Here is a 26,136-nt window from a genome sequence, read left to right as displayed (position 1 = left end):
GACTAAGGGTCAGGCTTGCATTCAGTAGCAATAAAATCTCATGAGTTGCTCTTCAGAGAATGGCAAACATCTTACAAGTCCAACTGATTTTGTGAAATTTCCAACTGCATCCAGTTACTCCTCAAGAGATTGGTGACTGGGCTTCGGTGCTAGAGGAGGACACTGGACCCTAGTGCCCTGAAACAGATCTCTGGTGTGTCTGGAAGGTGGAGAGCAGTTACTGTGATTGGCTGGCCTGCTTTTCTCCCCAGCAATTGACAGGTTTCAGAATAGCAGCCGTGTTAGTCTGTATTCGCAAAATAAAAAGGAGTACTTGTGGCACGTTAGAGACTAACCAATTTATCTGAGCATACGCTGCATCCAATGAAGTGAGCTGTAGCTCACGGAAGCTTATGCTCAAATAAATTGGTTAGTCTCTAAGGTGCCACAAGTCCTCCTTTTCTTTCCCCAGCAATTGTGATCCTGCTACTTGGGGACTGCTTCCTGGCCAGGTACCTGCGTCTTCTACCCACATGATGTCAGGTGGAGACCTCTAAGGGCTGCTAATATGAGCTCTGAAAAAAGTCTCTGGATTCTTTGTAGGAAATGCAGAAGCACAGTTCAAGTGGTTAAAGCCAAGAGTATGTTTTCTCATGTGGGTAGTTAACGGAGCCATTGGGAAAAGGAGCGGGAAAGCCTTCTGACTGGGCTGAAGGCAGGTCTACACTTAAAACGCTGCAGCGGCACAGTGGCACCGGTGCAGCTGCACTGCTGTAGTGCTTCGGTGAAGATGCGAATATGCTGACGGGAGAGCGTTCCTCTCCTGTTGGCGTAGCTACCACCTCTCGCAAAGGTGGATTAACTGTGTCGATGATAGAAGCCCTTCTGTTGACGTAGTGCTGTCTGCACTGGAGGTCAGACCCTGAGCGTCGTAGTTATACCAATTTTAAGTTTGTAGTGTAGACTTGGCCTCTGATATGCCACACATTTTCCCACCATCTGTCTGGATCCTGAAGCTTGATCTCTTATTCCACATGTTCAATTCCAACGGGTTTTTGAACAGCTGAAAAACATTTGATTAATGGTGAATAACTTCTACAAATGAATGAATCTTAAAATAGTTTTGTACAGTATACGTTAATTTATCAAGGCCCTACAGACATTTACCAATTTTGATTACATTCACTATTAAGTTAATTTATTTTTATTTTGTAAAAGAATGTGATAGTAGAAACAACACTGAGATTAGAGTTCACATTAAGAACTATGGTACAGTCCCTTTCCGTACTAGAGGGGAAAATTGTACTAAAGTGAATTGTTATGATCAGACTTACAAATAGACTCAGCAAAAGTAGTTCCACTTTTGTCAAGAGTGAAATGTGCACATGGCTGGCTTTTCTCCTGGACTTTAATATTCAGTAGTGGTTATAACCTGCATCCAACAAAGTACCTGCAGTAAAGAGGCTGTATTCTGGCCATTTTCAGGATGTGAGAGATATTAGTTTTGGCTCTAGGAAATGAGGTTTCTTTTGCTTGGCTGCAAGTACACAGTTGTCTTTTTATTTTGCCTCACTAATGAATGGGGCTGTGTGTGTGTGTGTGTGTGTAGCAAAGGGGTTGAATATGTTCTAAAAAAACCACAGTATGAATAGATGTACAATATAAAATCTCCCTCCCTGCAAGCTAAAATTTCCTTGTTGTCCATAACGATTCTTTCCACTGAAGGAAGGTTATTCTAACTGCTGTTTTCTTACATGAAAGTGAAAGGAGATCATTTTGTTGGTGATCTGTTTTGATGTGTCCATTAATACTTTTGCATACCGTTCAGTTAGGTGGCAAAGGAGTAATGAAGGTAGTAATGTATGAATTTGTCTGTGGTCCTGAGGCTTGCAACAACAAGACGGATGCATCTCTGTCTGCACAATAGTGGTGACTGCAGTACACATCACAGAAACAACAGGCTAAGCTGGGTGGCATTATCAATATCCTCCTATAGATCGGTAATTAGCTCCTGGCTGGAAGGAAGTTTGTGTAAGATTGCTGGGTAGCAGAGCAGAATACTTGAAAGAGAAGAGAGAATACAGTTGGCTTTAACCAAAAATAACTGGAAAAATGTTCTCCCATTGAAGTCAATAGGATACTTATGGGTCCTCAGCATCTCTGAAAATCAGAACACTAATCTCCCCAGTCACCTTAGTTCCCTGATGTAGGGAGAAAAATCTTAGTTCTTGGGATAATTTATAAGCCAGTAAACCAATGAATGCTGTTTGAAATTAATCTTGATTTTTTCATCAATATTTACTAAGAAACACACATACCTGCTGATTATGTTTATAGGCCAATGAGTTTAGATGTGAAGGTGACAGATGTTTTGGAAATATTCAGGATGAATAGATTGCTCAATACACATGACTATACAAAGAGTGTATATTCTGTTTGGTTTCAGAGGAACAGCCGCGTTAGTCTGTATTCGCAAAAAGAAAAGGAGTACTTGTGGCACCTTAGAGACTAACCAATTTATTTGAGCATGAGCTTTCGTGAGCTACAGCTCACTTCATCAGATTTTGTTTGTGTGATATTTAAATTATTTTACCTAGGAAATCTCAGCATCTCATTTCCAGTCATGATGTACTTTTTACCTGTTTCTCATATGTGCTGACTGAAGTACAAGGCAATTAAAGTTATTTGGCCAAGGTCATGAAGTGAGCCAGTGCCTTAGTCTGTAAAAACCCAGGGTACTATTGGCGCCCTAACTCACCTGGAATGTGTACAGAGGGATAAGTAATAGACCTCAAATGAAACTTGACTTTATTTTGTTCAGTGACTGCACATAGTTTTTGCATGTGAAGGGTTTTGAAATGCTGGATGCAAAGCACAACTCTGAACAATGGGCTTGTTTGTTGTTTTGGCTTGCATTCTTTTTCTCTGTATCGGTCCATTCTAGCACATAATGACTCTTTTGTGTCAAGAAGTACTTGCAACACGCAAGAAGTTTGTAAAGTGCCTTAATGAAGTTATGAGTCAGGGTGTTTAATGAGTTAGCTTTATAAAGGACAAGTAAAAGCTGCTCACAAAAAAATCACTGCACATTATTAATAGATAGATTTTTCTTTTGGTAGTGACACTCCCTGATGATATTTCACCATTCAACAGGTAAATAAAGCTTGTGAAACTGTCCTATATTATTATATCAGTTTACACTGGTGGAAGTTAAGGTAGCTGTCCTTCAAGTTTTCAATCATTTCTTCTGGTGCTTTGACTGAATGATAAAAAAAAACAAGAACAAAAAACAAAAAACATGCACTACCCCTCACTGCTTTGTTACAAGCAAGCATCTAAATAGTCCATGGTCTCATATGTTCATTAAAGATGATACGATAACAGTGAACAATAAGTGCAACCTTATAAAAGGAAGTACAACTTGACCTTATTTTAATGATGTCATCCTATTAACATTATTTTTTTCATAGCTTGGGATTTGTTTTTTTTTTAAAGAAAAGACAGCCAAAATGGATTTCTAAAGAGAGAGAATAAAAATGAATCCAAGTGCAAGCAGTGCTTCCTGCCAGGACCTGCTTAAGAGAGTCTCTGTTAAAATACCATGAAGGCTAGAGGATTCCAGCTCAATCTTTCCTGTGAAGGGGAACAGTCTTCTCCTTTTTTGGTAGAAAATGAATGAACTGACATTTGTGCTGATGATAATCTTACTTCAACATTTCCCAGAGCTTTCTTCTCCAAGATGTAGGCACATGGAACTCTAGAGGTAACCCCAGTGTGTGTGCTAAAGACAATTAAATAGTGATGAGTGAACTTTGGAAGGCTTTGATAGTTTGGTTCGGATAAGTTCTCAGACATTCGGATGATTATCCAGACATTATCCAAAGTCTTAGATTTGCAAAATTGGTCTGGAAATTGCATGAGAACAGGCTTCCTTTTGAAATTTCCAGTACTTCCTGCTTGCAGACAGGCGGGAGATATTTCTCATGCAAGCCTCTCTTGTAGCATTTGATTACAGACCCAACTGGAAGTAGGAAGTGGTAGATGTGCAAGGAAATCAAGGAAGGGAAAAAGTCATTTGAACTTTTTGACACTTAAAAAAAATTGGTTTTTTGGTTCTGGTCAAGATTGAAACAGCAATTCAAGAGTTGGATATTATTCTGACTGGTTTGATTTCCTCTATGTGTAGTCCACACAGGGCTGGGCCACGATTTGGCCCTTAGTGAGTAAACAAAATAATTTGCTATATTACCTCGTCTCCTTCTGATTGTTGAACCGGTATTAACACAGGTTGGGGGTTTAGGAACTGGTTGGTGTGTGATCTGACACAGAGCTCCCACACTGATGGTGTCGCAAATGATGTCACTTTTCAGATGCTAATCACAACTAGCAGGTGTCTTATAAATGCCAGCTGTAATTAAAAGCTTTATTCAAGAAAAAGTTTAAGTTTATGTATGGCAAGAAGTGATCCTCATCCTGTGAACTTTCAAACTACTGTATATAGTGAAATAGGGAGAAACCCTAACTTTTATTGGGCATGTTAGAGATGCCACAAATAATCTGATCTGAAGACCAAGTGAGATTATGACAAAACACTGAATCTTGAGCGACTGAGGAGGAGAGGATTTTTATCAGTTAAAAAAAAAAAAAACACCACCACCACCTGTTTAATTCAAACTCCTGCTGGAAGAAATGCTGACTTAATAAAATAATGAATACCCCTGTCCCTTCAGTTTGTGGGCTAACATTTCCTCCCCTCCATTCCCACGCCTCCAGCAAACACAGGGAAGGTGAAGACTTGGCATACCTAATATTTTAAAGGCAAAAATCAAAGCAGAAGTAAATCTAATTGGTTTGTTCAGCTAAAAAGGGAGCAAAGTAGGAGAAGAGGAGGTCTAGTAGCAAAGCAGTTAAACTTCCTCAGAATGGGAGTGCTGTGGTTTAAATAACAGAAGTGCCTCCTTCCCCTCCCTTGCACTACACCCGCTCCCACACACTTGTGTCTTGAAAGAGAGAGTTATAGAAAAGCTGTTATGTTTTGTAAGCCTGTTCCTGAAGCTCTTGGTTTGGGTCAAATACTAATAATTTTTTAAAGATGTTCTAACTCTCTCTCCATCACCATTTAGTTTTTCTTAGTTACTGTATTTGAATATGGAATTGTCGCAGTTAAAAATACACTTACAGAAGAGAGAGGGGAAGAATAAGTAAGATTTAAACATCCAAAAAAAAAGAGGGTTGTTTTTTAATATATGTTTCTCTCCCTCTTCACTCAGAGACTTCCTGTGTAGGTCAGGATCTGTGATCTCATGATCCATAAATAGCCTCAATTAGGGAGGAGGGAGAAAATTTAATTAATGACATAGAAATAGTCACTTTCCCAAAATAAGCAGAGAATCCAAGCTGTGGAGCCAGGGTTACTGGAAGTTGGGGGCGGGGTGTGTCCACAACATTTACTAATGAGATCATGGAGTAGGACACGAAATCTGTGTCTAATGCCAAAGAGAACTTTTTTTTCTTTATAAAACAACTGAGAGATTTTTTTCTTCTCCAACATACTTTTACATAGAAAAGAAAAGGGCGGACACATTCAGGCATAATCCTGCAGATATTTACATGTACAAATAATTTCATGCATGTGAACATATGTGTGTAAAGTTACTAGTGCTTGAGCATGTTTTTAGGATTGGGATCTTGTTAAACAGTCACTTTTTGAGCAGAAGAATTTATCATTTACAATACAACTATGAACTGGTTTCAGCTGGTTGTGGAAATATGTCTCTAATGAGTAAAGAGACAAGGTCAGTTCCCTTAACATCATTAAAAAAAAAACAACTTTTCTAAGCCAAAAGTCTATTTATTCCATCCCACTATTCTTTACATCTACTACTTGATTTGATTCCCAAGTAGAAAATAGTCTTCAGTCCAACTGCATCAAAAACATAAGTAGATGTTGAAACTTTAATCATGAAACTGCATCAAAAACATAAGTAGATGTTGAAACTTTAGTCATGAAAACATCTAATTGTGCAAGTCCTTATCTACGTGTATTTCCCTGTGGTAATATTTCTCCTAATGAGTTATGCTTAACAGGTCAATTTGCACACTTTAAGTAATTTATGCTCACAACAGTGGGTATTCTCATTATTATATCACTCATGTCCCTCATCTTAGTCCCTTGAGATATGTCTGCACTGCAGTGAGTCTGAACCTGGGTCAACTTGTGAAGCTAAAAATGGCTCTGGTCAGGCTCTGAAACCAGGGGTAGAGGGGAGGGATCTCAGAGCTCAGGCTGTCTACTCTGCTATTTTTAGCCCCATAGTGTCAGGGCTCTGAGACTCACTGCTGTGTATTTGGGTTTTTTTTTTTCCAGTGTAGATGTGCCTGTGGTTATCTATATTCCACACAAATATGGTGTCCCCTCACTTTTGTTGTTGGAAATTATTTACACCAGCCATAAGAATCATGAAGTTGAGGTTATAGAAAGCATTTCTACACTTATGGAAATGAAGACCACCTCATTTTAAGTTTCCTGCATGGGTAATTTTGTGTCCCTCACCCTGGGTCTTTGTCACGCATTTTGATTTTGGCATGTTGAGAACTGCGCACACGGTTTCCAAACGGTGAAACAAAAGCAGCGTTTCCTTGAGGCTACTGAGTAAACTTGGTGTCAGAGAGTGGAGTAGAATGGAGGTGATCTTTGCTTCCAGTTGTCTGCTCAGACTAGAAGTCCACATCTAGTTTTACCAAAAATTCAGTGAAATGCATATGAGAATTTTTTTTGGACCTTGCATTGCTTTTAATGTTATGACCAACTTAAATGGACCACCCTAATGCATCTGCAAAACTGTTACTGGCCTGCAGCTATTGGTAAGAAGATTCCTTGTTTCTCCCGGTCCACTCTATATATTGGAAGCAAGAGATTCATCCTATGTCCTCTCGTGTTGCCGGTATGTTCTGCATACCTGCTGTAATGTCAGCAACTGTGGCTTCATGAAAGAATCTTGTAATTAGATGGGAGTGTTTCTACACTTCATGTTCCCCCCCTTGTAATATGACAGAACTCTTTCAGCCAGCAATTAGGGGGTGAAATGGAAAATTGGATGTTGACAGTACAAAAAGCTTGGGTGTAAGTGCTTTTCTCACTCACCTGTTTCTTAGTTTAAGAATGCAAAAGTTACTTTATCAGAACGATGGACCCTCATCCTGTGGGGTGCTGAGTCCCTCCCATGAGGTACTGGCTGAATGCTCTCAAATTCCAATGAAATCAAAAGGAGTTGAGGGAAATCAGCAGCTGGCAGAATCAGGCCTGTGGACATAAAGGAAATATTAACTATCTGTCCAGACAGTGAACAATGCTGTTGGTGAGGGGAGGGAAAAAGCAGGCATTCAACTTCCAAATTGTAAGTAGAGAAGAGAGAAAGAGAATAGCATTCAGGGTGACAAACTAGACAAAGTTGAAGATGCACTTTAAGAAGATTAGAATCAATGTTTAAATCATTTCAGGTTGGATTATTGTACAGTGCAGACAGGAATTCTCTCTTATAAATACTGCTAATTATCTTTTAATTCTTGCAGGTTTTTTTTAAATTAATTAAAAAGCCCATACTGCACAAAAACATAACACCCAGGTAATTGTGCATTGAAAGTAGTTCTGTCTGATCCCTGAGAAGGGGCTTCTCAGATTAAATAATTCTGTGCTGCACTTGCTCTGGGTGTAGATACTCAGCCCAAATTGGTAGATTTATAAAAGCTATGAAGAACTACAGCATTTTCAATTGCTCTCTTTCTCTCTGTGTAAAGTGTGGATTACAGTGACTGAAGTTCGTCAGTGACTTTTGATTCGTGTTATATGGAAGAAAGTCAGATAATATTCCCTAGTGGTGTCTGTAAGCCATATTAAATGAACTTGGAACTGCTAACATCCAAGACATTTCAATGAAAACATTATGAAGAGTGTGGGGTGATGAGAGTTAAAGATGGAATTAAAGCAAAAATCATCCCCTTAAAATCCTAGGAAAACGACAGTTAGCAAGGCTGTCGATTAGCATCATTGGAAGGCCAAAGCAAGAGTAGAAAGAATAATTAAGAAAAACAAAACCCGCAAATATCATCAGAGTTGAGACTTTCTTTTAAGGTAAGGTAATGAGAGGCACTTGCCTAGCCCATGTGTAGAGTAGCTAAGCACTTAGAAAACTGTTTTGAAGCCGTGAACAGATACATTTTCAGGGACACTGCACAGAAGGCCGAGGCTATTAATATTAACTACAGATCTAAATAATTGGCCTGTTTGAGAAATGTGTTCATGTAGGCCCTGAGTCAGGGTAACATCCTTATTGAGCACAGCATAAGTTGAAATCAATGGAGCTTAAGCACATGCTTAAAGTTAAGCATGTACCTAAGTGCTGTCCTGAATCAGGACCATAATGTGCAAATATAGCAATTAACGCTTACTATTATTTTCCTGAGTATGTCCAGCCGCGGCTTCTATGGTGAGAATGCGAACCAAGGTCCCAACTGGTGCCAATTTTGAAGGATTTTTGTGCTATGTCGGGGAGGACCTGTTTAACGGGAATTGGTTTGAGACCACAAACACACTGCATTTCGCGTAGGCCCATAGTTAATCTACCTTGAGAACCCATTTTTCACAACGGTGATTTTTTTTCCAATACAATTCTTCCAAAGGAATTAATCAACAGAGTTTGTAGTTTACCAAATATAGTCAATCAGGAATGTAAAATATACCTACAATGTAATAATGAAACAATTATGTATGAAATAGTTTATCATAATAACAGAGTTGTGAAAAATATTTCCGATTAGATGCTACAGCTTTGTTTTTTCAGTCCCTACTTTTTCTTGTATCCTCCATGATCAAAGTATGGTTACTAACCTAGGCCTCAGTCCTGCAAGCACCTAGGCATGATTATAAGGGTTTGTCTACACAAGAGGGGTGCAAATTCTAGTGCAGATTAGTGTGATGCACACTAACTGGCCTGTGTGGAGCCAGCTGGCGTGCACTAAAAGTTCCCTGTATAGTACTGTTTTAATACAGGACGACATCATTGCACATTAAGGAACTTTTAGTGCATTCCTGAAGGGTCTAGTCAGGCCAGTTAGTGAGCAACACATTAGTGTGTACTAGAATTTACACTTCTCTAGAGCAGACGAGCCACAAGTGATTGCAGGATCAGGACCTTAAAGTGACTTCTCAGAAACAAAAATTCAAAAAGAAGATTATAGTTGTTCATTTCCTTTCCTTGTGTTTGTTTTATAAATAGTGTTTTAGGGACCCAGTCCCACAATGTGGATGGACTAGAGTGTCTGTTCTAAGCTGCAGTGTCTTTGGTAGGGATATGGGCACATCCAGTGGCCCATGTGTTAAAGGTTGCAGGATCAGGGCCTAGCTTATTCAAACTGAAAGATTATTAAAACATCAACTTTGCTTTTCACCGGTTGGGACAATAAAAGTGGACTAAACAAATTCACTGTTGTTTCTGCCCAGTCTTACTTTCTGGTTTGCATGCAGAATTATGGTGCTCTTGTGTTTGGGTTCACGATGCTACACGGGAGGGGTATTGTTGATTTAAAACAAAACAAAAAAAATTAAGCGCACATGTCTGTGAATTATATTCAGATTGTTTTACTGGTACGCTCAAACAATAGATGCCACATGACCAGCAAAGCAACAAAACTGTACATTCTGGTAATGTGTGCCAGATCTTTTGACATGTAGCTTCAGTTACTGTCCTTTTGTACCTTTTGGAAGGAGTGGAGCATTTTCATAAAGCCTGACAAGTTAAACAACCTTTAAACATCACCCAAGCCATGAGCTTCTGCCGATATTTGGTCAAGCGGTTTCCACAGTTTTTTTTCCCTATGTGCCAGGGGGTGTGTGTGTGTGTGCGTGTGAGAGAGAGAGACTGGGAATCTATTAATTTGTTGTTGTTTTTTCATCTAAACAAAAATGTTTTACTTAACCATAATCAAAGAAGGAGACAGCACCACCAGGCAAACAAACTTCTGTTAAGTGCACCTTCTAGAAATGTTTGTATTTTGTTCCTGAAAAATAAACTGAGGATATTGGTAGTATAGTACAGTCCTCGGCTTGCGTAATTTGAAGGCTGTGTATCTCTATGTATGAGTCGGTGGAATAAAAACTTCATAGGGATATTCGGGCATCTCCCTCCCATGGGATCTTTTTCAAAATACCTTCTGTTTGGTACAGTTTGATCAATTCAAAAGATAAAATATTTGCTCATCAGAAGAATTTTTAAGAGGTTAAGTCATCCCTGCCAGGGACGATTTAGTACTATCCAGAGAGGTGGTGAATTTCATCAGAGGCAAGGAAATGAGTCAAACTCTCCCTTCAATTTGGTGGTGTAATTTTAACAAGGAGTCCCTAAGAGTCCTATCCAGCACCTCACTACACCAGAACCTAAAACCCATGTATTGCCCATGTTTGGCTTCCTGAAAAATCTAAAAGGTGTGTGTCTGCTAGTAGTTGCTCTCTTTGAAAAGGAGAGAGCCAGCAGGGGCCAAAGGGAAGCAGAGGATAGCTTGGCTGTATTTCTGAGTGCAAACCATACCACAGTATCATATGAGTAATTCTAATTCCTACACATGTACAATATTGCCTATTGTATTAACTTCCCACATGGTGCTACATTAGTCAGAAATCAAGCAAAGAGTGTCGTGTTTCCACCTTCTGCCGAGTACATTGCAGCTGACGTTATCAGACATGAACACAGCTCAGAGCAGTGATCCATTCGTAGGACGTCTGGGTATATGACAAGGATGATGTTGGACAACGGGTGTGTCCAGTGTTCTCCTTAAGAATGACTTTGGTCTGCATCAAAACATCTTTCACCTTAGGGCAATATCAGATGAGGCGTGCAAGGCAGTCAACACCATTGCTTTTCTTCAACAAGTGTTTGGTGTAGACATGGAGCCTTGCTGGGATAAAATGCACAGATGGTTTCCCCTCTTGCCTTCTGACTGAGCTTAACATGGCACTGTCGTTCATGTAGGTCCAGATTGCCACATTTTCATCTCTTACAGATTTTACCCTCATTTCTTTCCTTTAGTTGTCCTCCCCATTTTCCCCCATGATCTAAGTTTTGGGTGTAAACTTGATTGAAAATTATCCCTATAATGGGGGTCGGGGGAAAGAGAGAGAGAAGACAATCTTATAACTGATGTATATTTCAGAGGAGGGAGGGTAGATTGGAGCTCTTTGTTCAGGGTTTGTTCTAGTAATGAAGTCCTCCAACATCTACCTAATATATATCAGCACAGTGATTCACATGGCGCTGCTCCAATTTCAGATCACCAGAGCATGTCCATTAAATACTATAAAGGGGAAGACATACTTTCCAAGTGCCCAAATCTGTGTGGTGAGAGGCTGAGTTGGTGTGACCTGCTGTAATGCTGGACAGCAATTTTCTTAATGCTAACCGTACTTTATATTGCCTGAAAAACCTGCTATTCTACTGCAGTTCAGTTATGGTTCACTTTGACTGGAAAAGAACAAAATCAGAATTGTTCTGTCTGTATCCCTGGATGATGACTTGGGTGTAGTCAGCAAAGCAATATTGCTCTAATGTTCTTCCATTACTTCCTCCCAAACCTCTAGTGTGGCATGGCAGGTAATAATTCCACAAGCTGACACCTCCTTTTCCTGTATAATTCAGCTATAGTTAAAACGAGCTGTTTCCATACTGAAATTCTCTATAAACCCAACAAACTGCGTGTGTGTACATTGTATGTGGTAGGATAGTTTATAGCAACTAACTGTTGCCCTCTAACCTACTAAGTCTCCTCTGGTACTGATCCTGAGTTGTTAGGAGCAGTAAAGGCTTAGTGAAGGCTAGTTTGTGGGGGGAAGGAGCTTTTACCTCCCCACCCTACCCTCTCTGCATGAAAGCCAGGGTATAGTCACTGTCAAAGATCAGGGAAACTGTGCCTGTATTCCCTCTCTGTGGTCATGCCAGGGAACTCCCTTTAAGCTCCTGGCTTCTTAGTCATCACCTCTCTTGGGACCTGCGACTCTCTCCCTCCTGAACGTGTGAGAGGCTGCACAGTTCCCTGCCTACACTGTGTTATTCCTAACAAGCAGCAAGCAGTGTCTGCATTTTTCTTTCCAGAGTCTATAAACAGTGAAATTGTCCACAGTTAAGTTACCACACAGCTCTTTCTAAGCAAACACATTTATTCTTAAGGTGAAAGCATATTAAAAACAAGAACCTACACGCATGCTAATAAACTTACTGGAGATCACCTCCTGCAAGGGCTCTGGTAGGTGATCAGTCCTTCAAACCTCACCAAAGGCTTTTTCCTGTGGTGACAAGTTCATAATAGGTTTTGCTCAGAACAAGAACAACCAAAAATCATTTTTCCTTTATACAGCATGGGCCTTTGATCTTGTCCTCGTGTAACAAGATAAACGTTCTTTCCTCAGAGTGTAGCTTTAAAAGATTGTGTCTGGAGGTGGGAATTTGCATTCACCTCCCCTCAGGTATTTCCTAGGAAATGCACTTAACTTCGTTTGTCCCAAAAGTTCCTTCTTGTCTGGCACATTTTTTAAAATAGTCCTTTGACGTTCCATAGCTCTTCCCAAGGTTTACACTAGTCATGTCTTCCCCCCGCACCCCAGAGAAGTTAAATGCAAAGTTTATATATTATTGTGGGATTGTATCTAATACAAGGGACACCAAAGATACTTAAATTGAATTCAATAGGGGTTTTCAAGGGCCTTGCAGGAAATTGCACTGTTACAGTTCTGACAGTCAGCAGCCATTCCCTTTCACTGCCCATTTTGCCATGCCCCAAATGGTGTGAGGAAGAGATAGACCATGGACCCCCACCAGCCTGTAGCGTTTGCCAAGAGGAATAGGTTCCAAGTGTAGGAAAAAGATGGGTCGATTAGGGAAGAGCATGAGTGTAACTTGTGACATTTTCCTCCCTTCTCAAGCCTTCACTAGACAAATACAACATCCTCAGATAACTTCCTCTGTCGTATTATGTTAAGGTGGTTATCTGAATTACTGGATCAGCTAAGCAGTGGTTTTCAACCTTTTTTCATTTGTGGACCCCTAAAAGAACTCGAATGGACATAGTCTGCAGACACCCAGTGGTCCACGGACCACAGGTTGAAAACCACTGAGCTAAAGCAACTAATCAGTTGCTGCACTTCCAAAACAAACACACTCTGTCAGGATAGAGCCCAGACTCAGCCATCACACTGATTCTGTAACAGTTGTCAGCAATTTTTTTGATGCTTTAAAAAAAACAAAAAAAGCTGACTTCAGCTGGTGAAAAATAACACTCTGGAAACAGGGCCTATCCAGTTGTGAGCCAGCCGGAGAACAGTGTTTCTCCCAGCAAGCACCGCATAGTGCATCATAATAGAAGAGAGATTTGTCTGACTTGTTGTTCCAGGAATATGACATGCCATGGAGCATTTTAGAAGGAAAGCAACATTTTCCAGCCTAAGCTCCTTCACCATCCAGCTGGACTGAAAACTTCAGTCGTGTTAGGCTGTACATTTTAAGCAACCCCAACAACTGTACAACATAGTCTCATGTAATGGGATGGATTCTTAGCCGGTATAAATTGTCATAGCTTCATTGAAGTCAAGGGAGGTATGCCCCTTTAGCTGGTTTGGTGTGTTTGTTTGAATATACGAGTAAACAAGGACTTCACTGTTTTCTTTTTTTTTAATTTAACACCCCTTTCCAAAACATATACAGAATTAAATGCAAAATAATTATATGGGTAATGCATAGAGTTTGAGATTTTTAAATCCATAAATATCAGGTCATTTAAAATTATACTTCCTACAGCAATTGTAAGCAAATGGCATTATTCCCAAATATTAAGGCATAAGAGGTAACATCCTGTATTTTGTATTGTGCATGTGGGCCAACATTTTCAAACTTGAATGCTTAACGTTAGCCACCAACACCCATAATTAAAAACTGAAGTGCAACCTGACTTTCAGAAATGGTGAGTACCTTCAATTCATGGACCTGCCCTGGGAGTTAATCAGGGTTGAGTAGTGACTAAAGCTGTTGCCTGTAGGTTCTTTGCTGCGTTTGTTGCGGAACTTGGAAAGTGTGTGATGAACGAAGCAGGGGACAGTGGGAAAAGGAATGGTCACATGATTCAGGCAGTGGAATGCTGCCCTGAATAAATAGATTCTATCCTTGCCTCTGCCACTGAACTCCTCGGTCTGCTGGGCAAGTCACTTAAACCAAACATTTCACAGGTGGTCACTAACTGTGTGTTCCTCATTTTCTGGGTGCCCAACTTGATACCCTGAAGTCTGATTTAAAGAAGTGGAGAGCACCCACATCTGCAACTGAAGGCAGTGAAGCCATTCTTTGAATATAAAGTGCTGTATAATGCTAAGTACTCTGAAAAACTAGGTCCTAGTCATCTTGAATGGGGGACCCAAAATTAATGGAAGCTTGATCTTAATCACTGTATGCCTCAGTTACTCATCTGAAATATGGGTATAATGCCATTCCCTCACCTGCCAGGGGTGTTAAGAAGATCAATTAATGTTTTTTGAAGTACTCAGACACAGTAGTGAGGAAGAACATAGAAAAGCCCATGAGGAAATTAATAATTCCATCTTCAGAGCAGGATTTGAATAGTGTGCAGTAAAAAAGGCCTGGGGCCACACATTGAAGAATGATGAGAAAACAAAATGTTGAACAGCTGCTCGTGAAGTGAGCACTATCCATCCTGTACACTGAATTAGGCAGTGGTCCTGTGGAAAAATTATAAGTGACCATGTAATTAAAAACTATGCCTTAATGCAGGGGCAAGCAAACTTTTTGGCCTGAGGGCCACATTGGGTTTACAAAATTGTGTGGAGGGCTGGTTAAGGGAGGCTGTGCCTCCCCAAACAGCCAGGCGTCGCCCAACCCCTATCCAACCCCACCTGCTTCTTGCTCCCTGACAGCCCCCTGGGACTCCTACCCCATCCGCCACCCCCTGCTCCCTGTCCCCTAACTGCCCCCCACCCCATCCAACCCCTCCTATCCTTCCTGACTGCCCTCTCGGGACCCCTGCCCCCATTCAACCCCCCTGTTTCCTGCCTTCTGACCGCCCCGACCCCTATCCACACCCCCGGCCCCTGACCACCCACTCAAACTCCCCTGCCCACTATCCAACCTCCCCTCCCCCGTTACTGCACTGCCTGGAGTACCGGTGGCTGGTGGTGCTACAGCCGCGCAGCACAGAGCACCGGGTCAGGCTGGGCTCTGCAGCTGCCCTGCCCCAGGAGCTCGCAGCCCCCTGCCCAGAGCATCGCGCCAGCGGTGCAGTGAGCTGAGGCTGCGCGGGAGGGGGAACAGCAGGGGAGGGGCTGGGGGCTAGCCTCCTGGGCCAGGAGCGTTCCGCGGGCCATAGTTTGCCCACCTCTGCCTTAATGCGTTACACACAAGGGAGCTGAATGAAGGTTGCAAAGACAACCATCATTCTGGCATTTTCTAACTTCTGAGTGCATTACTTTGTGACCTGAATAATGTTCTTTTATTGTAGTGTTTTTATGTGCAATATTAAATAGAGCGGTGTGCTGATTAAGTAAAGGTGTCTTCCAAATCAAATATGCAACATATACTGAAAGAGTTTTAAACAAAACAAAAATTTGCCAGTGCAGCATAATTCATCATTTCCTTAACAGGCTATTCTAAACAACTGGGATCTGGACACTAGTTGTCAATAAACAAAAGACCTGGAAGAATAGGCAGCAGCCAGCTAGCAAGGCAAAGGGGTGACTGGATTTTTGCCATTATCAGATCATGGGATCGACTTGGTTATCTTGTTTCTCAGGTCTCTAGTGATAAGGCCTCTAAAGTAATATTTGAGGAGAAAAGGCAGCCTCTCAGGTCTATCTGTGCAGTGTCACCAGCAGACAGCTATGTAAATAAAAGTCTTCCTTTAGCCACTGGAGGCTGGCAGATTAAGGGAGTTTATATGTTAATACAGTTGGATAGCAAGTGAAGTTCCAACGACACAGAAATGAAAATGTTCCCAGCTGAAATGTCTGAAATTTTCTCTTGGTTATCCAGCTGTTCCCCCCCCCCCCACTTGCATTCTTTTGTTCACTAACATAAACTTCAGATTATTCACACAATTTCCCAGTCTCCAAATGTTGATGAATGGAAGGAATGCTTCACTAAAACTACCTGTGCTATAAGTGTTCTGGTAATTAATAGTTAAATTTGACACAGCATCTGAGCAGTGACGGATTAGCCACTGGGTCAATGGGGCCCATGCCCAAGGGCCCCGGCCAATTGGGGACCCCTGGAAAAATGGGCATCCCCACACCCTGACCCGTTGCGCTCGCTCGGCGTTGCTGCCGCAGAGCAGGGGAAGCCCCAGACCCCACTTCTCAGCAGGAGTGCTAGCTGGGGCTCCGGGGAAGGGGAAGCCCCTGCGCCCCGACCCCATTTTCCAAGCAGGAGCGATGTGTGGGGGGGGGGACAGACTGCAGGTGGAAGGGATGGAGCAGGACCCCCTCTTGCTGTGGCTCAGGGCCCCACAAACCCCTAATCTGCCTCTGCTTCTGAGCATGCTGCCTTTGCGCCATGTAAGGTAGATAGTTCATCTGCTGTGCTACATTGCCTTCATGGGAATAGATACATATTAAGAACTACAAGTACAATTAACCTTGAGGGCACAGTTCTGACGTAAATTTCACTGATGTCATTCTGGAGTAATTCCAGTGACATTAAGACATCTCAGAAGTATTCCAGTGTTTCCTTTTGTGTGAAATCAGTGATCGTGAGTTTGAGTCATCTAGACAAGAAAGATAATATTTTTGCCTGTTTGGGTATTATTTTGTATTGGTATATTTTACTGTGTCTGTGATACCAGAGATGATGATCTGACCTTCAGTGCAGGACCCAATTCAGAAAAGAACTTAAGCACATGCTTAAGTGCATCCTTCTTCAGGACAACGCTTATGCTAACTTTAAGCATATGCTTAAAACCTAATGGCTTTTTTACCCTTTCTGAATAGAGATGGTTTCCAAATTGAGCCCTTGCACCAATCGAACAAAACCCTCAAACACGTGCTTAAGCTGTGTTAATTGAAATTAGTGAGACTGCTCACATACTTAAAAGTAAGTGATTTGGGGGAGCAGGGGCTAGGAAAAGAGACAATGATCGGATACAAAACTGCACTCTGAAATCTAGAGGATGGTACTGTTTTAGGGCCAAATTCTGGTCCTAATAAAGTCAACCATAAAAAGTCCATTGATTTTAGTGGGATCAGCATTTGGCCATTACAGGGCTCCCTCCACCCTTTTCACCTGTATGATTGTGTAGGTTCAAGGTATATCCTGTTTTTCATTAGTACTGAGGAGAGAATGCACTTCTGTAATTTTTCAGTGGTGTTGTCGTCTGATCACTAAAGAGAATTTTTACCTCTATAAAGTAACCTAGGCCATTTTAGTGGTGCATTTTCTTAACCAAAGAGGATGTTGGGGAGAGCCAAATGACTGGATGATCTGAGGGAGAGAAGGTGGGTGAAGTCATATCTTTTATTGGGCCAACTTCTGTTGGTGAAAGGGGCTATCTTTTCCGCTTCACAGAGCTCTTCCTCAGGTCTTGGGAAGATAACCAGAGTATGAGAGCTAAATGCCAGGTGGGACAGATTGTTAAGTATAGGGGGTTCACTAGGCTGTAGGAGAGCACTTAAAATAAAGTGGGCATTTAACATTTTTGCAGTCCCAGAACAAAAGAAGGTAGTAGGCAGTAGGGTGTGTTTATAAATTGTTGTAATACTAATGAGCCATAAAACTAGTGACTCTGGTCCATGGTTTTTAATGTCCAGCAGAGTTATCGATTTAAGTTCCCAGGCTCATCTTTTGAAGGAGTTGTACAGGTTTCCTTTGAGGATGAGGACCGAGAGGTCAGATATAGAGCGATCGCTTTTTGAAAAGTGTTCACCCACAGGTGATGTGGTGTATTTCTTTTGTCACTTTTCTGTGTGAGTTTCTTTGCGAGCATAGTTCATGTCTGGTTTTACTCACATAGTAGTTGCTGGGGCATTTGAAACATTGGTTGAAGTACACCACATGTTGTGATAGGCATATGTAGGATAACATTGGAGATATGTCTACAGGTTTTGCATCTGAGTTCTAGCAGAGTCTGGTGCTGCTTAGAGTTGGTGTGTCCTGGTCTGTGGGGAGCTTGCTTCTGATGATGAGATTGGCACGGTTTGAAGGCCAGAAGATCTGAACACTTTTGGCTGCTGATAGTCCCCTGACTCTAATAAGTTTCCTTCTCTGGAATATGGAGTTTCCCCTTTGTCTTTCTTCATGAGCAGTTGTAAGATTGTTAATTTTTCTTCCACTTACTAACAATATCTGAGGTTCACAGACAATATTATGACGTGCAGTGCTGTATATTTCCTTTTGTCTTGACTGTTAACCTTCTGGGAACTGTGCATGCAGCTAGGGGTGGCAAAGGCTTCCCACATTCCCTGTGTTTTTTGTATCTTTTCATCAGCATTGTTCCTTGTAATATGTCACCTCTTTCCAGCACCACCCTTTCATCCGCATGTTTTTTCCCCCCCCACTTCCTTCAGGAAGAGCTGGGCATTGCCTGTGAGCTGCTGGAGTCAGACTTCGTCAAGTGCAGCGTGGGATTTCCTTTCATGAGATCGAAGTGCAGGGTAATGTGCTGATTGACTTTCACTTTAAGGAGGATAGCTCATGAACCCCTCTGTGCCAAGGGAAGAGGCAGGAATAGACCCGCAGGGGAAAGGCATTATGAGTCTGTGACACCACGAGTTTTCACAGCTCTCCCATAGGGATACTGTGGCTGCCTTTCGTAATTGCTGTAAGGTTGGGCTCTTTGTTTCCACTGAACAAAGTCAGCAGAACTGCTGTGCCCATTGTAACAGGCGTGCAGTACTAATGGAAGTTGACTGGTGCTTTGCCGCTGCCAGAAAATGATTGTGTAATGCTTCCTCAGCAGAAAGTTAGAAGAGGGCTCTCCACCCAGTCTGTTTTTGTTGCACGGCTTTGTTTTATTTTGTGTCTTCTCATGCTATGAAAAGTACATTAAAGTGCAGCTATGTTTAGATCAGTGCCTACAAAAATGACATAGTGAATTTCCATATTGTCTCCTAATGACAGCTAAATAGAATTTTGCTCAATTAGCTGGTGGGTCAGACGACAAACTGGTATCTGAAAATCCAGTTGTGTTCTTTCTGCTCTGACATCGCCAACAAAAAAAAGATTGCAGTCAAAACGTAGCTTACAGTTTTATTGCTCGCGGAGTAGATGGAATGGTGAAAGCTGTCTCGTCTGGGGAACATCTGACCCTATGACTGTTAGCTCGTTCCCTAATAGGTTAGGGCATCCTTAATACACTGACAAATGTATGACAACTAATATTAAATATATAAAAATAGAATATTTCTGCATGGATAGATACAGTATGTAGCTCGAGGGGAGGGAGGGACATGAAATTCTAGATTAGGAAAAGCAATCTATAATACTCACTAAATGCCACTTTTTCTTTCCATAGTATGAGTTCAGTGTGATCTTTGATACAAGCCACTTGTCTGGGGAAGAGGAGTTTCTTACATTCCTTGTCACGGCCCAAAGGTAAGGATCCCTCATCTGGCCATATTTCTTGGTGGAATGTGCAGACTCTTGGCCATATGAAATAGACATGTTTTCTGATGTATAATAAATAACTGAAACGTAATGATTAGGACCAAATTAATATATTCTGGCGGCATACAGGGACCATAAAGCCATCTTAACGAGCATGCCAAGTATCCTGGGTAAGTGGTTAAGCCTGATACAAGGAGGTGTGCTAGGATTGTCTTTGCACTCTTGCTGTCAGATGGGTGCAAATTAGAGCAGCCCTTAGTGTGCTCTAAATCGTATTGGAGGGCAAACCAGCCCGTAGCTGACTCCGGGATCACAATGTGGCATGAATCCACCTTTCACCACTCATCCCTTTGAGTCTTGCATCAAGTGCAGCTCAGCTGCATCTGAGCATTTGTTCCAGTGCTTGAGAGAAATAATTGATTGGACCCAAGTCAAAAAGCCATCTGCATTCATTAGATGATAGATGGCCAGGGTTCTTCTCTAACCTGTTGAAAAGTTGAGCACGTATTTTTTTCTCCCTCTGATCTTTTGTGTGGTGTGACTGGATGTATGAGACAGCTGAGCAGTGTTCTGCCCAAAGAACATTGTGAAACTTGTTATGAAGTGAGTTAGGCTGAATGTCACTTTGAATACAGAATTCGTAGAAATGTGTCCATAGGGATTGGATCTTAGAATTAGTGAAAACCATAACATGCCCTGTCTGCTTTCTAAGGTGATCTGTCATAAAGAAACAAAATCTAACTGTGATTAGGTCTCAGGAACTCTCTGGATTCATATAGGAATTGATTATAGTGCGGCTTTATTAACCTGTGCTCCTAACGCTGTCACTGCTGAAACGTGATTAGCTGGGGCTTTCACTTTCTGTGCTGTCATGTGTGACTGCAGATGCATGAAGAGGCCCATTTGGGAGCCTTCCATGTCAAGACAAACATAATCACTCTTAATCCCCCCATCCCCACTTTCATGATGAACCCCCCCCCATAGAACTGTTGGAGATGAGAGATGAACACTAGCAGTTGCTCAGTGACTCTGTTCTTGTAAAGAGTAATCCCCCAAAAATGACAGGTGTGTGGAACAAGATCCTGTAGCATGTGCTGCTGCTATGAAATACTGTAAGAGAGCCCTCCACATCAGAGGGTCAAGGCTGTTTGTGTCTGATACATTGGAGAAATTTTATTATCCTTGAAGAGCAGTGCATCCACCCTATAGCGATCTTATGTGTAAATCATAGTTGTTGCATGAGCTTAGTTCCATGGAGACTGCTTTAATTTCACCCAGTCTGTGTTTTCCAGAACTTATAAGACATAATGAAGAGGAATATACATATAACTTGCTCCCTTGGGATCAGATCCATCTCCCAATATACTTAATAAATTTTCCTTGGTGTCTTCCCTTATTTTATGCGGAATCTAACATAACCTATGACGAGCCTTCCATTAAATTATGCATTCTATACTCCACATTGTTGTACAACATATAAGGAGCCTAACATGTTCTCCAAGTTAGTTTTCACTTTGTGTTTATGAAAGAGGGAATATGAAGGGCTGGTTCAAGGAAACCCTTGTCCTCCTCCGCTACAAAGCATAGGTTTGGTGTAGATGTAAGGGGTTGTCGGTCCCTCTGGGGTGGGAGAGATCTATAGTGCGTCAAGAACTTGTATGTGCGTGCACGTACATAGTATAGAGAATCAGGGTAATTAGAAGGAGGAGGTTTTTATGTAAAGAAGGAGGACAGAAAGGAGTCTTGTGACTAAGGACTTAGACTGAGCCTTGGGAGGTCTGGGTTCATGTCCTGTTTCTCTCACTTTATATAAGTGATGGAGAAGTTAAGTAACTTAACCAGCAAGTTCTAGTTCCCCATCTAGCAAAAGAAAATAAGAGGGGAAACCTGTGATGTGCCCCAGTCAGCCTGAGATGAAAAGGAACATCCTGTATTCACAGGGTTCTCAAGCCAGCACTGTAGCAGTGTCTTAGTACAGAATGGTCCTTCCTTCCTTCCTTCCCACAGTGCTGAAAGTATAGGAAGTACACATCTATCTAGAAGTTAAACCTGTCCCCAGTAGTAAGGGGCCCCCAACGGGCTCATTGCAGCTGCAAGTTGGGCAGCACAGTCTGAAACAGGCTAACAGCTGGATAGTCTAATATTTATTGTACAAAAACATGCACTTTTGGGGGAAGCAACGTGGCTCGCTAGAGCTAAATTCACCAAGCCTTAGTCTCCTGTCATACCCTTTGCTGACAGAAATGTTCTACCTTTTTCAGAGCTATAGACACACACGTGTACTCCTTTGAATTCCACTCACACACAGATGACTAGTTCCACTTGCAGGTACTGCATCTCCCTTGGTATTTGTGACGTGCTACAAAATGACACTGTTTTGGAGACTTCAAACCCGTGCAAGAGGAAAGGCTGCTGTAAAATGTTTGCTGGCTGGGGTGGGGTATTTGGAATGCTCTTCTGCCGCGGGCTTTTGTTTATTGGCAGTCACATCAAAGGAGCCAGTCACAGAAGGCTGTGCTGTATGCCATCAGCAGCCTGTTTTTTTCACAGTCCTATTGAACAAATGTAGCCGCCTGCAAAGCCAGCTTAGCACTTTATACAGGTAGTCCCAAGGCTGTCTGTTATAGCCTCAATGACACTGCCCCCAAATAAGAGGGGTTTGTTTGGTCAAACGTTTAGGTTTGTGAATGAATCTAGTACCTTGATAGCAGAAAGCCAAAACTGGTCCCTTAGATTATGCTGCTGAAATCTGAAATAATACTTTAAAAAGGTAGTTCAGGATTATTTTTCCATCTTTTGGTGGAGTTCAAGCTCACCATCAGATTAAGTATCTTTGCAGTTTTGACCTGCAAGGGTTTGCTCAGAATACAGCAAATTCTCCACAAAGGAATAATACAATACTTTAAATATGCAAGCATCATTTGTGGAGAGGATCATTTTATATACCAGTATTGATTTAATACAGCACCACCTTCAAGCTTTAAAACATACTACAGAATCATAAACTGTATGCATATAGCCATCATTTTACCCACCTCTTGAGTGGAATGTGTCAGCTATTTTTTGATGGCACGAGCAACATTCCACACTGGGGCTAGGACATGAAGAATAATGTGTCAGTTTAAAGCAACAGGGAATTTAGGAAAGCAATTATTAACGTTGGAAATTGGCCACACTTGAGGCCCTTACTCATGGGAAATGTACCATGGGACCTTCAGTGACCTGAAGTAAGCAGAAAGACCTCAGACCTCAGGCTACACTGCTATTTTAGCCAGTAGAGCTAGTGCAAGTCTGTATACCTGCACTGGGAAGCATGCTCCCAGCTGCAGTGTAGATTTACCCATACAGTAAATGCACAGAGGCAATCCACAAAAGACAAGCTTTGTGCGTATGCCCCCTCCAGGGCACAATTTACAAATGTAACCCTTGATCTTTAAAAGTCTCTGTAATGAGACATCACTCAAACACAGCGGTTCAGAGTAAAAGGCAGATATGAGATAGTAGCTGCTGACTGCACTTGTGTAATTTATTGCAAAGCTTGTAGGTTTACAGCATGCTTATTTGTCCTTTCTGACACAGTGGAAACCTAGAACACTCGGAATCACTCCATGACAACACTCTCACCCTGTCTGTGCCCCTGATGCATGAAGTGGACTCATCTATCACTGGGTAAGTGACCAATTATCAAATGACAAAAAACACAAATAAAATCCTAACAAGAACATGTGAATTTCATCCAATGGAAAATTACATTCTTCTCTTTGTTTATATGTGGCCAGAAAGCTGCTTTCTTCTAGACTTGTTTCCCAGACTTTGAAAACAGGACATCGTCATTCATTATCTGGGATGTATTTATTGCACCCCATCCTCCCCCAACCAGTAACATTAGATATTTTAGTCATTGATTTAAGTTGCTGTAATTCTGTGAATGTGATGAACCTTAAAAAAAAAAAAAAGATGGGGGGCGGCGGAGGGAGGGAAGACTAAATTAATCAAATCTCATTCCAGAGGATGTGTCTAAAGATATGGCTGAGAATTGCCAGGCCAAAGGTTAGGGTCAAATGTTCTGGGATTCTCTGAATAATGGTGAGATCTAACTATTTGCCTTTCTGTTTAATTTCATAGTCGGAACTAGCTTGTGTTTATATTTTAACCCCATTTTCCCTAGTATGAAAGGAGTTTAAATTAAAACAGAGAGATCCACATCACTATCAAGGCTGAAATACTTGCAATATACTGGACACTGTGTCTCTGTAGATAAATTCATGGAAGATAGGTCCATCAATGGCTATTAGCCAGGATGGGCAGTGATGGTGTCCCTAGCCTCTGTTTGCCAGAAGCTGAGAATGAGCAACAGGGGATGGACCATTTGATGATTTCCTGTTCTGTTCGTTCCCTTGGGGGCACCTGGCATTGGCCACTTTGGAAGACAGGATACCGGGCTAGATGGACCTTTGGTCTGACCCAGTATGGCAGTTATTATGTTCTTATGTCCCTCTCTACTGGCTGGACCTCATACAGAGCTATGGCTGGACCTCATACAGAGCTATTTTCTATAAACTAATGGACCTGGTCTTTTAGCTCTGCCATTTGAGGCTGAACCTTTTAGATCCAGAGATCCCAGGTTCAATCCCAGCAGGAGACCCAGGCAGTAACTGACTCAGAATTAGGTGATCCAGACACCAAAGAGGAATAATGATGTCTGCTGGGCTCGTGTGGTTTACATGTACCGCCCACTTGGGGAAGCACATCCTGAGCATCAGAGGTCTTCAGAACTTCAAGCCCTGTACTGGCCATTTGTAACAACCTTCTGAATGGATCGTTTGTGGTGACTGAATCCATGTGGCATGAGCATCTACTGCCTGAGCTAAGGACCGTGGCACTACTATATCTCTAGTAAAGGACAAAGACACACTTGGCCACTGTTACAAGTTGAGGAAATAGATACCTGTGCTTATTTGAATTCAATGTGTGAGTCAGCAGAGGATGCGGGTAAACCTTTAGATGCATGGCCAAGTCTGGATTTGACTATTTAGGCCTGTATTCCTATCACACTACACAGGAATAAAGTCACATAACTCCCATTAGTGCACAGAGTTGTCATCCATGTGGAAGATGTGGGTGAGCCTATTCAGGCAAAAGAAGAATGCCATCGAACCTCAACATAAATCTCAACCTTTTTTGAGGTGTGAAAAAGTCTGGCTAACATTTTTCATTCATTTTCATTTTTTAATATGTCTGCACTTACGGGCTCCGAACCAGATTTTGTGCCAAAATACTACAAGAAAGACTGTCTCCCTAGTATTTCTGTCCCTATGGGAAGCAGGACATGCTGGAAATTTTAAGAGAGATCCTGTTCTCACCACGTTTCTGGCCCAGGTTTTGCAGATGCCCAGTAGTTCGGATGTGTGTTTATTTGACCTGATCCTCCGAACATGTTAAGTTTGCCCATGACTAACATGTAAAAAAATTTCCACACTGAAAATACAACCCTTAGCAGTACTGAAAAAAACCCTTGCATTAAAGAATGGAGTCAAATATGTCTGCATGGAAATCCATCTACATTTAAACTTTAATCCAGTCAAATCCTTGCTCCTTGATGAAACTGATGATTCTCAAGCACAGAAAGGTTTCAACTATTATTCTAGGATTCCTGGATTCTCCCCTTTAGTGAATGAAGATCCTCCTAATGTTTCAGAAGAAAACATTCCAAAGAGTTTGACGCAACTTGGGCTTCTTTCCTTCTCCTCATAATATCTCATTTAAAAGACAAGTCTTGAAAACCCTGCCTAACTGATTTTATGGATTACTTTCTTCATTCAAATACATTAGGTGTAGCTAACTCCAGAGCATGACGACACCTTATCTGGTTACCAGAACTGAGTTTACTGATTGTTTCATCAGAGGAGACAAAGCATGATAACATTAGTGATGCTCTATTTTGGACACCATATTTTTAAAGAATATTTTCATTTATTATTGAGGATCTGAGTTCATGATAGAGATCCTTAGCCCTGCTCCTATGCTATGTAAAGGGATGCAGTGAAATAAATAGGCCCTGAAAGCTCCATATCCAGCTGGAGAGAACTCTCCTGGCACAGGCACTATGGAAGCTAGCAGTAAGGCTGCCTTCTGAAGACCCTCTCATGAGCCCCAGCATAGGAGGCATGCTGAGCCAGGAGGGGCATGTCGGATGCAGCTCTTTGGAAATTCTGAGCACCACTGCCATCCATATGGTAGCCTGAGGAGGCTGTTGTAACTTAGGTACCCAGGGCTGGCTTAAATTACACCGGGATCCTCTTCTGCCCCTGGAACATCCCAGGATTAGGAAGACATAGCGGGAGGATTAGCCCCATCTTCCCCCTGGGCTGTGAGTTTTGTGCAGTGCTTCTTAGTCCTGCTGGTAAAACAGTGTTGTGTTTTACACTGTGATGAGAGCTTGAGACTGACATTCAGGAATCCTGGCTCCTAGCTCTGCCACTGACTTGCTGTGTAATCATGGGCAAGTCACTACATC

At 41.8% G+C, this 26,136-nt stretch overlaps 1 protein-coding gene across 3 annotated transcripts in view; it reads left to right on the top strand.

Annotated features, from left to right (window-relative positions):
* Window positions 1–26,136, top strand: part of ITGA9 (integrin subunit alpha 9) — a 310,728-nt gene that overhangs the window by 218,608 nt on the left and 65,984 nt on the right. For all 3 annotated transcript variants that reach the window (XM_048839011.2, XM_048839010.2, XM_048839009.2), the window contains exons 19-21: window positions 18,581–18,667; window positions 19,528–19,607; window positions 23,199–23,288. In XM_048839011.2, coding sequence (XP_048694968.1) covers window positions 18,581–18,667; window positions 19,528–19,607; window positions 23,199–23,288 — 257 coding nt within the window. The remainder of the gene's footprint in view (window positions 1–18,580; window positions 18,668–19,527; window positions 19,608–23,198; window positions 23,289–26,136) is intronic.

This window comes from Caretta caretta, chromosome 2, assembly GCF_965140235.1.
Source record: "Caretta caretta isolate rCarCar2 chromosome 2, rCarCar1.hap1, whole genome shotgun sequence".
Taxonomy (NCBI): Eukaryota; Metazoa; Chordata; order Testudines; family Cheloniidae; genus Caretta; species Caretta caretta.
Note: the sequence above shows the minus strand (reverse complement) of the source record. Positions and strands in the feature narration are given on the sequence as shown.